Source organism: Bufo bufo, chromosome 3 (genome assembly GCF_905171765.1).
Source record: "Bufo bufo chromosome 3, aBufBuf1.1, whole genome shotgun sequence".
Taxonomy (NCBI): Eukaryota; Metazoa; Chordata; class Amphibia; order Anura; family Bufonidae; genus Bufo; species Bufo bufo.
The window spans coordinates 330,337,138-330,350,651 of record NC_053391.1 but is presented as its reverse complement, the minus strand read 5'-3'; the positions used below and the strand labels follow the sequence as shown (position 1 = coordinate 330,350,651).

Below are 13,514 nucleotides of genomic sequence, written 5' to 3'. Positions count from 1 at the left end.
TAAGGCCAATTCATTTCTCCTTTTGAAAAAGCTGACATCCTACCAAGACATAAAAAATTTGTGAAAAGTCACAAAGCCTACCCATTATGTGTGTGGGAATTTGTAAGATGTTCCTTAAATTATTATTTGCGTTTGACATTTCAAATATCTCGAAAGTCTATCATTTCCTGAATTTTGTGGTGAGTACATTTTAGATATCTGTTTGTAATTATCTCAGTCATCTGTCTGTCATTGGTTTGCCTGATACTGATACATTGCTTGTGGCATAGTCAGGAAGTTCATATACATATCTTTCATATTTTCCATGCTGCACACCTTTACAGATTGATATTGTGATTCTGTACAAGTTTCCTCTGTAATTTCTGTAAACAGCAAAGCCTGAGCACTTTATCCCTAAAATCTAAATGCAGCAGCATGAAATGAAATAAAAGACATTTTCATGAGGTCACCTCCTCTAGAACTTCCAGAACTTCTCCACATATGAGCTCCAATTCATCTGGCTTACTGGGGCTGTATGAGTACTCTGCCCGACACCAACGCTGTTTCTTCTTCTGAGGACAAACTAAATAATAAAGATGATTACTGTTAAATGGCAGCATGATGTTGCATATATATGTTACCAGGGAATGACAGCTATCTGTGTGTACACACTTAGGCCTTTTGCACACAACCGTGGGTCCGCAATACACGGGAAACCGGCCGTTTGCATTCCGCATCACAGTTGCGGACCCATTCACTTGAATGGGTTTGCAAATCTGGAGATGCGGTGCAGAATGGAACCACGGAACGGAAGCACTACGGAGTGTTTTCGTGGGGTTCTTCCGTGCTTCCGTTCCGCAAAAAGAGAGAACTTGTCCAATCGTTTTGCGGAACAGACGGATCGCGGACCCCATTCAAGTGAATGGGGTCGCAATCCGCATGCGGCTGGCCCACGTTCGGTGTCCGTACATTGCGGACCGCAATTTGCGGGTCGCAGCACGGGCACGGGCAGCACACGTTCATGTGCAAGAGGCCTAATACAGAGAATGCAATCAATCACCGATAACACCTCCAGTGTGTATTGAGAGCTATTCATAGCTGGTCTTACCTTAGAAATGTACAGGGTTTCCTGAATCTTTTCCCAAAAAACTATATATCAGTCTGCTCAGCCTCTCCCACTGAATAACATGCTAACTGCAGATTGTACTGCATTTGTGGTGACACCACTCCTGCCATGCTACTCTCACTTCTGCAGCTAGTCAAGATAGTTCTCTCAGTCCAGGCCAGACAGCCGCTAACAATCCATTCCTACACGTATATACTGTATGTCATGTCGCTGTATATACTGTCACTGTATGTAATGTCATTGCATTGTTAAGGGGGACCAGACAATAAAATCTTTCAGTCCTCCCAGGGGGCCCCTTCTGAGTTCAGGCAGAGTGGCAGCCATTTCCCTTGTTTTCACTATAGCTACACCCCTGAGCTGACTGTTGAAAAGTGATCTGTACAGAACAGAAGTTTGTATATCAGGCTTAATGGCCTGCAACATTTTAGGATCTTTTAAAAATATAGCCAGCAACATAGAAAATTAAAGAAATCACAATCAAAACAATTCTAAAAAATATATCTTTAACATAAAAACTTGATATAAAAATAGGTCACTTTCTAAAGACCCATTCCTTTTAAGGAGAATTCAAATGATTTGATTCTAACTCAAGAATAGAAGGGTCACCATTTATTAATTTTATCTATTTAAACAAATGTTGCTCTTACCATTGACTTTCCTGATGGATCTTGGAAACCTCTGACCATTATCGTTAAGAAAAAGTGAAGGAATTTCCTGTGGCAGAAATACAAAAAGATTTGGAATGAGTGCAAGCATTTTATGTATAATGTACAATCGGTATAACAATGAGTATTCTACAATGTTATTCTAAGACTCATTTCTCCTTCAGAAACTATATGTAGTAAAACAATGTGTTCTTCCTGTTTCATAAAGCTAATGGCATCTCGCAAGATACTTTGGCAGAGCCATTTACAAAATCAAGATTCTAAGCAGTAAAGTTGTTTCTATTTAAACAGGAGAACATATTCATATATAACATTTTGTAGAGCGAGGGGAAATAACCAAAGGTTTGGCATACACATTATGATAATTTGGCTTCAATGAGTGTGACCTGTCTAGTCATGGACATTAATACCCATACTTTTCTGGATTATCTTAATCCTATTAGGGAATGTTAGGAAATAATCCTAATATTGGATGATTCACTGTGTGCAACCGGACCTTCTATGCAGCATGGTCCACACTAGTAGATTTGTCTCCAGCCGTCCAGTACTGGGAACAAACAAAATTGATAATTTTTGTCATAGACAAATCTGTAGCAAATCAATTACCGTAAATCCCATCCCCTGGAATAGAAAATGCAATTCTTTATCATCAGCTTTGAAAGCGGGGTGCCCAACCATCAGCTGCTGTGTTTAACATCTAACAGCATTGCTTAGGACTTCACACAGCTTTTGTTTCTGAGTGTCTAGAAGCTCAACATGCACTAAAATAGCATATGTAATGGGGTTGCCTATGCCAGAAACCCTCATTAAATTAATAAATAACTAGGAAAACACTAATTTGAAAAACATGCCTAATCTAACCTGTTAAGCAAGAAACTTGTAAAAATGCAAATGACCTGTAAAACAAATATGTTAATAGTAGGTTTTGTGGCACTCATATAAATACTGTACTCAGGTCAGTGGCGGATCCAGGGGGGGGGGGGGGGGGGGGGGGGGGGGGGGCAACGGTGCAATTGCCCCCCCCCCCCCCCCCAAGCTGGCGGCGGGGCACAGGGAGATGAACGCTTCCAGTGTGAAGCGTTCGATATCCATAGTCATCTGTATCGCCGTCCTCAGGACAGCGATACAGATGACTGTGCTGAGGCAGGGGAGGGAGAGGCGTGTCCCTTTCCCTTCCTCTGATAGGCTGCAGGCACGAGGCACAGGGGGGGGGGCTGTTATTAATACTGGCACGGGGGGGCTGTTAATACTGGCACATGGGAGGGGCTGTTAATACTGACACATGGGAGGGGCTGTTATTAATACAGGCACATGATTGGGGGCACTATAGGACTATAGGGGCATCTACTGAGGCCACAAAGAAGGGGTATTTTCTTATGGGGCGCTCTGTACAGTACAATTTTATACTGGGACACATTATGGTGGGTACTATGGGGAAGGGGGGAGAGGAATACTATGGGGTCCAACTGGAGGTAACACACCACTTCCCTTTACAGAGGGATGAGGGGGGAGTTGCAGACAGTGATGAGGAGAAAGCAAAGCTGTTAAAAAAATAAAAATTCTCCACTGTATTCACTGAGGAAAATAAACCGCCAATTGAAATGCAGAATGTAAAAGTAAATTCCTCATTAAAAGTGCCCTATTTGACCGAGGAAGAAGTACAGTGGGGTCTTAAAAAGATTAAAATAGACAAATCACTGGAACCAGATGGCATACAGTCCCATATCTAAAGAGAATTAAGTAATGTCAAGCCAGACCTTTATTTCTGATATTTAAGGACTCTATATTAAGGGCTGTTTCACACGAGCGAGTCCATTGCGGGAATCATGCTCCATGTGTGAGTGTGATCCTCCGCTCTGGACTTGCAGGAGCGCACGGCCTTACCATGATTTATAATGCTATGTGTCTCTGCATGGCCTTTTTTCCACAGAATCATAGTGACATAAAGCTGTCAGTATGATTCTGTAGAAATAAGGTCAAGCAGAGGCACATAGCATTATAAATCATGATAATGCCATGCGCTCCTGCAAGTCCAGAGCAGAGGATCACACTCACACACGGAGCATGATTCCTGCAATGGACTCCCTCGTGTGAAACAGCCCTAACAGGGAGTGTTCCACAGGATTGGCGCATAGCTAATGTAATTCCAATATTCAAAAAGGGTCCAAAAACTAACATCTGTCATGGGTAAACTGTTTGAAGGTTTTCTAAGAGATGCTATCTTAGAGTACCTCAATGAAAATAAGCAAATAACGCCATATCAGCAGGGCTGTCATGAGGGATCGTCATGTCAAACTAATTTAATTCAGTTCTATGACGAGGTAACTTCTAGACTTGACCGCGACGAATCAATAGATGTCGTATATCTTGACTTCTCCAAAGCATTTGATTACTGTACCACATAAAAGGTAATATATTTGTGTTGAGGGAATTTGTGTTTTCAAGTCCGGCGTACAAGGTTCGAGTTATCTAAGAATCCCGTTATGGATTCCGCTACTACGGACCATAACGGAATTCTATGACAGCATGCACCACGGGAGCCTATATAAGGCATTCCGTATTGCATTCCGTCATAATTGAAGTCTATGGCCAGCATTATTATTATTATTATTGAAAACACAAGTTCGCTCAACACTATAGGTATATAAAATGAGAAGGCTTTGGCTGGGAGAAAATGTCTGTATGTGAGTAAGGCCGAATGCACACGGCCGTGTTCCTCGAGCGGTCCGTGGGTATGCCCGGGCTGGATTCCTGTCAGAGCAGGAGCGCACGGCGTCATTAGTTGCTATGAACGCCGTGCGCTTCATGCCGCTGCTGCTGTACAGTAATACACTCGTATAGATCATACGAGTGTATTACTGTAGTGCAGCAGCAACATGAAGCGCACGGCGTTATAGCAACCAATGATGCCGTGCGCTCCTGCTCTGAACAGGAATCCAGCCCGGCATACCACGGAACACGGCCGTGTGCATTCGGCCTAAGTAACTGGCTCAGTGATAGAAAACAGGTTATTAACGGTACACACTCAGATTGGGTCACCGTCACTAGTGGGGTACCTCAGGGGTCAGTATTGGGTCCTATTCTTTTCGATATATTTGTTAATGATCTTTGTTGCGCAGTAAAATATAATTTTTGCAGATGACACAAAACTGTGTAAAGTAATTAACACAAAAGAGGACTGTACACTGCTACAGATGGATCTGGATAGATTTGAGGCTTGGGCAGATAAGTGGCAGATGAGGTTTAACACTGACAAATGTAAGGTTATGCACATGGGAAGGAATAATACAAGTCACCAGTACATACTAAATGGTAAAACACTAGGTAACACTGACATGAAAAAAGGACTTAGGAATTTTAGTGAACAGCAAACTAAGGCTACTTTGACACTAGCGGCAGGATGGATCCGACAGGCTGTTCACCCTGTCTGATCCATCCTGCCGCTATTTCGCCGTGCCGCCGGACTGCCGCTCCGTCCCCATTGACTATAATGGGGACGGGGGCAGAGCTCCGGAGCAGCACAGCAGTGCACGGCGAGAGGCTGCCAGACAAAGTACTGCATGTCCGACTTTTTAGTCCGACAGCCTCTCACCGCACACTGGCGTGCTGCGCCAGAGCTCTGCCCCCGTCCCCATTATAGTCAATGGGGACGGAGCGGCAGTCCAGCGGCACGGCAAAATAGCGTCAGGACGGATCCGACAGGGTGAACAGCCTGTCGGATCCGTCCTGCCGCTAGTGTGAAAGTACCCTAAACTGTAGAAACCAGTGTCAGGCAGCTGCTGCCAAGGCCAATAAGATAATGAGTTGCATCAAAAGGGGCATAGATGCCCATGATGAGAACATAGCCCTGCCACTTTACAAATCACTAGTCAGACCACACATGGAGTACTGTGTACAGTTCTGGGCTTCTGTGAACAAGGCAGACATAGCTGAGCTGGAGAGGGTTCAGAGAAGGGCAACTAAAGTAATAACTGGAATGGATGTACTACAGTACCCAGAAAGATTATCAAAATTAGGGTTATTCACTTTAGAAAAAAGACGACTAAGGGGAGATCTAATTACTATGTATAAATATATCAGGGGTCAGTACAGAGATCTCTCCCATCATCTATTTATTCCCAGGACTGTGACGAGGGGACATCCTCTGCGTCTGGAGGAAAGAAGGTTTGTACACAAACATAGAAGAGGATTCTTTATTTAATAATATTACAGGTTATAGCTACTAGAGATGGGTTGTTGACCCAGGGAGTCATTCTGATTGCCTGAATGAAGTCGGGAAGGAATTTTTTCCCCCTAAGTGAGGATCATTGGATTCTACTTCACTTTTTTTTTTTTTTGCCTTCCTCTGGATCAACTTGCAGGATAACAGGCTGAAGTGGATGGACAGATGTCTTTTTTCAGCCTTATAAACTCCTCTTATAAACTATGTTCCTAAACTCTGCACAAAACTTATCTACAATGACTACCTTTTTTTTAAACTGATGAGCTTACTTTCAGCATATGCTGCTTTGTCAGGTTCATCATACAACAGACCTAAAGCTGAAAAGAAATGGTCAACCGAGGTCAAAACAGGTGAATCGGAGGAAAGAGAGAATGCCCACTCCTGGGGGTCTCCCTGTAACAATGAAATGACAATCCCCACTCACTGCTATTCAGAAACCGTTAGAAAAAGTTTACAGCCCTCCTTAAGGCAAAAAATGATTTTCTGTCGCCTGCAAATTTCTCAGAAAATTACATTTTAGGTTTCCTTAGTGGTGAAGCTTGAGGTACTGCCCGGCGACCTTGAATAGTCTTCTGGTTATGGACTTGCTGGGCTAAAACAAACAGGAATAGTGCAGCTCTAAAACTGCCAGGACCCACTTTCACTACATACTTGCATGGTCACCCTAGGCAGTGACTCCACATTGGATGACAGTCCCTATACTACAATACATGAAGGGGCGACACACAAACGGGGACAAAAAAACAGAGAAACACTAAGAGAGTCATCGTACGGAAAAAAGGTCAAATGCCAGTCAGACAATACAGTACAACATACACCAGAGGCATACAAGAAAATTAAACACACCAGTCAGAACCAGGAGATGAATACAATACCAAAACCCAAGAAGCCAAAAACATAGTCACAATACCAAATCCAGAATTCCAAGCCAAATGAGTCTTCAATAAACACAAGGGACCAGTAGGAGGAGCCAGAGGTGCAGGCATTTTGTACTGAAGAAAGGCAGCTCATGCTGACATGCCTGCACGCTGGGTGGAGCTGCCGGCCGCGCGCTCTGATGCCCGGGAGGCCCGGCGCACCTCCTCATTGGCCCAGGGCTGCGACATTAGCAGAATCCTCCCAGCAGCCCTGGTTCCCGGCAACTGGACACTGCTGCCTCATGGAGGCAGCAGCAGCAGGGGGAACCACCACATCGATAGTTGCATAGAGATGATCTAATCATCTAACATAAAGTTCACCAATGGTAAAACAACTGAGACACATGGTAGTATAACACCCCAAATGTTCTGTTTCATCTGTAGTGTTTGATAACGGTAATTTAGACCGAAACATCACATTTTTGTTGCCTTGAATAAACCTCAATAAAATTATCGGATCTACTAAGTTTCAACTTGGTGTGCTGAAGATCATGTTACCACATACTGTAAGAATATGTGCTTTGAAGCCAGTACAAAGATGGCCATATCTCCTCTTAACTCAATGGGCTTCTGTGCATGGCTGTTCTGAGCTACAGAAAGACCCAGATTAGAGAAGTCAATGAGAACTAATGATACCTTGACAAACAATTAAGGAAACTAACCTTGACAAACATTTGAGGAAAGAACCCTCTCTTTCCATTGAATTCTCCTTCTAGCCATCCTGCTTCACCAGTCTGCTTAACATTTCTTACTACTTCACCAGCTTTGATGGTTAACTCATCCTCAAGCTGCCCATTAAAGTCCACAAGGGCCAACATTTCTCCTGCAAGGAATAAGACATGAATAAAACAAATTAGTGGTATATTAGTCCTACAGACATCAACAATGCAAATTTTAAGACTTCCAATCCTAAAAATGTACAAGTATGTCCTTAAAAGTTTGAACCATCAGGCTTATGTTTGTGTCATTTGCACACATTGAATAGACATCACCATGAGCAGTCTTAGACTTTCTCACTCCTAAGATGCTGTGGAGATCGAGCCCTGTCACAGGCTGCTCCCATTGGGGGCTTTAACCTGGGCAACGGTCCACAACTTCTCAAGCACTGCAGTGTCAACAAACAATGAAGTGAAGAACTAGCATGAAAGTGAATACAAACTTTGTCTCTGAGTGAGAGAGTTGTATGAGCAGTTTGAATTTTGGTATAGGTTGTGATAAAACTTAAAAGGGTTTTCCCATCTCAGACAATGGGGGCATATCGCTAGGATATGCCCCCATTGTCTGATAGGTGTGGGTCTCACCTCTGGGACCTGCATCTATCTAGTAAACGTAGCTGACAAAGTGAAGGAGGGCCGCCAAAAATAATCGAGTGCTGGCTCTGCTATTTTTGTCAGCCCCATAGAAGTGAATGGAAGCAGCAGCCGCGCTCCCATTCATTTCTATGGGGATTCCGATAATAGCCGAACGCGCCACTCGGCTATTTTCGGTGGGCCAACAGGAACGCTTGGTGATAATTTTACTACTACTAGGACCATTAAGGACATGTCAAGTACCTCCGGTTAGTGGTGAATTTTACTTGCAATACAGTTACAAATGCAAATGAATAAGTTATTCATCTAGATATGGCATGTCATTTAATATAAAATTCTGCCTTATTTCTGTATACAATAGAGGGAAAGGCTATAGAGAATTCTAAGCTTTATTTTGCGACTTTTGCATTTTTGCACCATTTACTTCAGTTTTGTAATATGGGTGGAAAAATGGGTGTGGTTAGCTATATTAATGAGTTTCACTCCAGATTTATGATTGCGACTTTTTTTTTTAAAGTCGCAAATAGGTCACAATCTCACTCCAGGAGCAGGGTGGAATAGGAAAACTGGAGTAGCTTCTCTAGACAGAAGTGTTAGGTTTAAGTACAAGCCAAATTTATCAACCTGTGACATTTGATAAATGTGGCATAAAGTACTCCAACGCAGACTCAAGCAACTCAACGGACTTCATATATTGCCCTCATGATAAATTCCCCTATATGTGTTTGTGGCTTTTTAACACTACTTTTTAAAAAAAATTCGCATCTCTCGGATTTAAAACCCTCTTGCCATTTTCCCTAAAGGGGACGTTGCCAGCTGCCCTGACAAATTTATCCTCATTTATGCCAGTTACCGCGCACGGACCGCTGGAGGATGCGCCTAACTTATGATCAGGCCTGAGACTCGTAATACAACGGATTTGAAGACGAGTGCCTGTCTTGATAAATCTCCCCCAAAGGCTTTTACTAAATCAGGATGCAACAAGCTGTTGTAAATTCTTCAGTTATTTGAGATTCCTATAGGACTCATGACGATTATTACTGTCTAATACATTTGTTCTCCATTGTCTGGTATATCCAAAGGAAAAGAACTGCATCCACTTTTATTTGGCGACATGTTTCATCACCGGAATGTATCAGGCCATAGTGGCTCCATCAGATATGGCCTGACAAAGTCATCGTTCCAGTGCTGAAACACATATCCAAATATATATTTACCTAATATATACTGTACCTCTGCCTGGATCTAATTTATCAGATCAAGAGCCCTTACTCCAGCTATTATTAACTCTTTCCTGCTAGTGGAAGATGGTTGTAGTTACAAAGACCTTACCAAATAACTGCACCCAGCATTGTGCCTGCTCAGCACAACCAACAAAGGTGAGCATATTAAGCACATAACTAGGGTTGAGCGAACCCGAACTGTAAAGTTCGGGTTCGTACCGAACTTTAGGATTTTTGGACCCCGGACCCGAACATTTCAGTAAAAGTTTGGGTTCGGGTTCGGTGTTTGGCGCTATCTTGGCGCTTTTTGAAAGGCTGCAGAGCAGCCAATCAACAAGCGGTTAACTGTCTGACCTTAGAAGCCATCACAGCCATGCCTACTAATGGCATGGCTGTGATTGGCCCAGTGTAGCATGTGACCCAGCCTCTATATAAGCTGGAGTCACGTATCGCTGCAACGTCACCTCTGCTGTGCTTAGTGTAGGGAGAGGATGCTGCTGGTGATATCAAGTGAGAGAATAGGAGAGACTCTTTGCTCAAAATCTGAATCTAACTCAGCGATCTACATACATTGTGTTTGGGGTGCAGGGCACAATTTTTTTTATCCTGCCCTGAGCCCAGTGCCCGAAAAAAAATAACTTTAATAAGTCAGTTAGGTGGGGCGTTCTACCAGCACTACATCTGAGCTTTTGGGACATTGAAAATCCCAATTTTTTGGCAATATACAACATCTGGATTAGTCAGTGTGCAATTTAAGCTAGAAATACAGCCATCATTTCTGGGTTTTAAAAACAACACTTTTTTTGCCAAAAAAGTATTTTCCTGATCTGCAAGTGTTAAATTCAAGTTTAATATATACAGCTTTCATATTCCATTACCAAAAAAACACTTTTTTGGCAATATACAACATCTGGATTAGTCAGTGTGCAATTTAAGCTAGAAATACACACATCATTTTCAGTGGTTTTAAAAACACACTTTTTTGCCAAAAACCACTATTTTCAGGCCTTGCAGCATCAGCATGTGTGAAATTACAGGCTTATATACTGCTGTCAAATTCAGTTGTTAAACAAACACTTGTTTGGGCAAAAAAAAAAATTGTTGGCAGCCTTTGATGCAGATGTCATTGTGAGATACACCCTTAATACATTTGGGTTAGATTCAGAGATTTGAAATACCTCCATTTGGTGCACCAATCTTTAATTCAGGTCTACTGTGTGTCAGGCCGTGTGAGATACACCCTGTATATACAGGGCTTATATTCTTTCATTAATAAAACACCCTTTTTGGGTCAAAATACACAATATTTCAGGCCTTGCAGCATAAGCACATTTAAAATTCCTGGGTTATATACTGCTGCCATATTGAGTTATTAAACAAACACCCGTTTGTGCAAAAAAAGTTTATTTGGCAGCCTTTGCTGCATATGTCATTGTGAGATACACCCTTAATACATTTGGGTTAGATTCAGAGATTTGAAATACCGCCATTTGGTGCACCAATATTTAATTCAGGCCTACAGTGGTTCAGGCCATGTGAGATACACCTTTTACATACAGGGGTTTGAATCAGGCATTTGAAATACAGCCATTTTGGGCAAAGAAATCTTTAATTGAGGCCTACAGTGGTTCAGGCCTTGTGAGATACACCCTTTACATACAGTGGTTTGATTCAGGCATTTGAAATACTGCCATTTTGGGCAAAGAAATCTTTAATTGATGCCTACAGTGGGTCAGGCCGTGTGAGATACACCCTTTACATACAGGGGTTTGATTCAGGCATTTGAAATACTGCCATTTTGGGCAAAGAAAGCTTTAATTGAGGCCTACAGTGGGTCAAGCCGTGTGAGAAGCACCCTTTATATACAGGGGTTTGATTCAGGCATTTGAAATACAGCCATTTTGGGCAAAGAAATCTTTAATTGAGGCCTACAGTGGTTCAGGCCATGTGAGATACACCCTTTACATACAGGGGTTTGATTCAGGCATTTGAAATACTGCCATTTTTGGCAAAGAAATCTTTAATTGAGGCCTAGTCTGGTTCAGGCCGTGTGAGATACACCCTTTACATACTGTCGTTCTATTCTACTATTAATTAAACACCCATTTAGGGCAAGATCCTAAATTCGAAAAATATGAGGAGACCGTCAAATAAGGGACATGGCCCAGGTTGTGGTGCTGCTGGTGGAGCTCCTGTTGCAGGGAGAGGACGTGGTCGATCTGTGCCAGCTACACACACAAGTGAAACCCCTTCCTCAAATGCGAGTAGGCGACAGAACCTGCAGCAGTATTTGGTCGGGCCTAATGCGGCTCTACGAATGGTGAGGCCTGAACAAGTACAGGCGATAGTAGATTGGGTTGCTGACAGTGGATCCAGTTCCTTCACATTGTCTCCCACCAAGTCTCCTGCTGAAAGACCACAGTTGGCACCTGCAGCCGATGTCCATCAGTCTTTCACCTCACCCCCTTGCAAATCAGCCAAGCAGTCTGAGCCCCAAGTCATGCAGCAGTCTGTTCTGCTTTTTGATGACTCTGTTAGCAGGGTTTCCCAGGGCCATCCACCTAGCCCTGCCCCAGAAGTAGAAGAGATTGAATGCACCGATGCCCAACCACTTATTTTTCAAGATGAGTACATGGGAGGACCATCGCAGCACGTCTCGGATGATGACGAAACACAGGTGCCAACTGCTGGGGCTTTCGAAAGTGTTCAGACCGACAAGGATGGCAGGGGTGAAGACTGGGTGGAAGATGATGAGGTCCTCGACCCCACATGGAATCAAGGTCATGCGAGTGACCTATGTAGTTCGGAGGAAGAGGGGGTGGTCGCACAGAGCCACCAGCACAGTCCTCTAGACAGTACGCCTGCTACTGCCCACCGCAGCAAGGGACCGAGCACACCAAAGCCAGCTTCCAAGGAGTTCCGTGGCGTGGCAGTTCTTCAGACAATGTGCTGACGACAAGACACGAGTGGTTTGCATGCTGTGCAATCAGAGCCTGAAGCGGGGCATAAACGTTCTCAACCTGAGCACAACCTGCATGACCAGGCATTTAAGTGCAAAGCACAAGCTGCAGTGGAGTAGACACCTCAAAAACCAAGAAAGGTCTCTGGCTCCTCCTGCTTCCTCTTCTTCTGCAGTCCCGGCCTCTTCATCCACCTCTGGAGTGACAGTGCCACCTGCCACCCTGCAAACAGAGAATCTGCCAGCAACACCAACACCTGGGTCACCAAGCATCTCCCCAATGTCCCACGGAAGCATTCAGCTCTCCATCTCCCAAACGCTGGAGAGGGAAAGGAAGTACCCCCCTACCCACCCGCGATCCCTAGCCCTGAATGCCAGCATTTCTAAATTACTGACCTTTGAAATGCTGTCATTCTGTCTGGTGGAGACGGATAGTTTTAAAGGCCTTATGGCGGTGGCTGTCCCACAGTACGTCATGCCCAGCCGCCACTACTTTTCCAGGCGAGCCATCCCTTCCCTGCACAACCAAGTAGGGGACAAAATCAGGTGTGCACTGCGCAACGCCATCTGTGGCAAGGTGCACCTGACTACGGATACGTGGACCAGTAAGCACGGTCAGGGACGTTATATCTCCATACCAGCACACTGGGTAAATGCAGTGGCGGCTGGGCTAAGGCAGATAGCAGTTTGGCGCATGTCCTTCCACCACCGAGGATTGCAGGGCGCTTCAGTTTGCTTCCTCCTCCTACTCTGCTTCCTCATCCTCTACCAGCTCCTCATCCGGTCAGCGTAACACCTTCACCACCAACTTCAGCACAGCCAGGGGTAAACGACAGCAGGCAGTTTTAAAACGTATCTGTTTGGGGACAAACCCCACACCGCGCAGGAGCTGTGGACGGGCCTTGAACAACAGACCGATGAGTGGTTTGTGCCAGTCAGCCTCAAGCCCGGCCTGGTGGTGTGCGATAATGGGTGAAATCTCGTAGCAGTTCTGGGACTAGCCGGTTTGACGCACATCCCTTGCCTGGCGCATGTGCTGAATTTGGTGGTGCAGAGATTCCTTAAAAATTACCCCGATATGTCAGAGCTGCTGCATAAAGTGCGGGCCGTCTG

At 44.2% G+C, this 13,514-nt stretch overlaps 1 protein-coding gene across 1 annotated transcript in view; it reads right to left on the bottom strand.

The window, feature by feature from the left end:
* SH3D21 (SH3 domain containing 21) overlaps positions 1 to 13,514 on the bottom strand; it is a 116,988-nt gene that overhangs the window by 90,881 nt on the left and 12,593 nt on the right. Inside the window, exons 2-4 of the mRNA XM_040424414.1 lie at positions 7,572 to 7,732; positions 1,753 to 1,819; positions 450 to 562 (exon numbers count right to left, since the gene is read on the bottom strand). Coding sequence (XP_040280348.1) covers positions 450 to 562; positions 1,753 to 1,819; positions 7,572 to 7,732 — 341 coding nt within the window. The remainder of the gene's footprint in view (positions 1 to 449; positions 563 to 1,752; positions 1,820 to 7,571; positions 7,733 to 13,514) is intronic.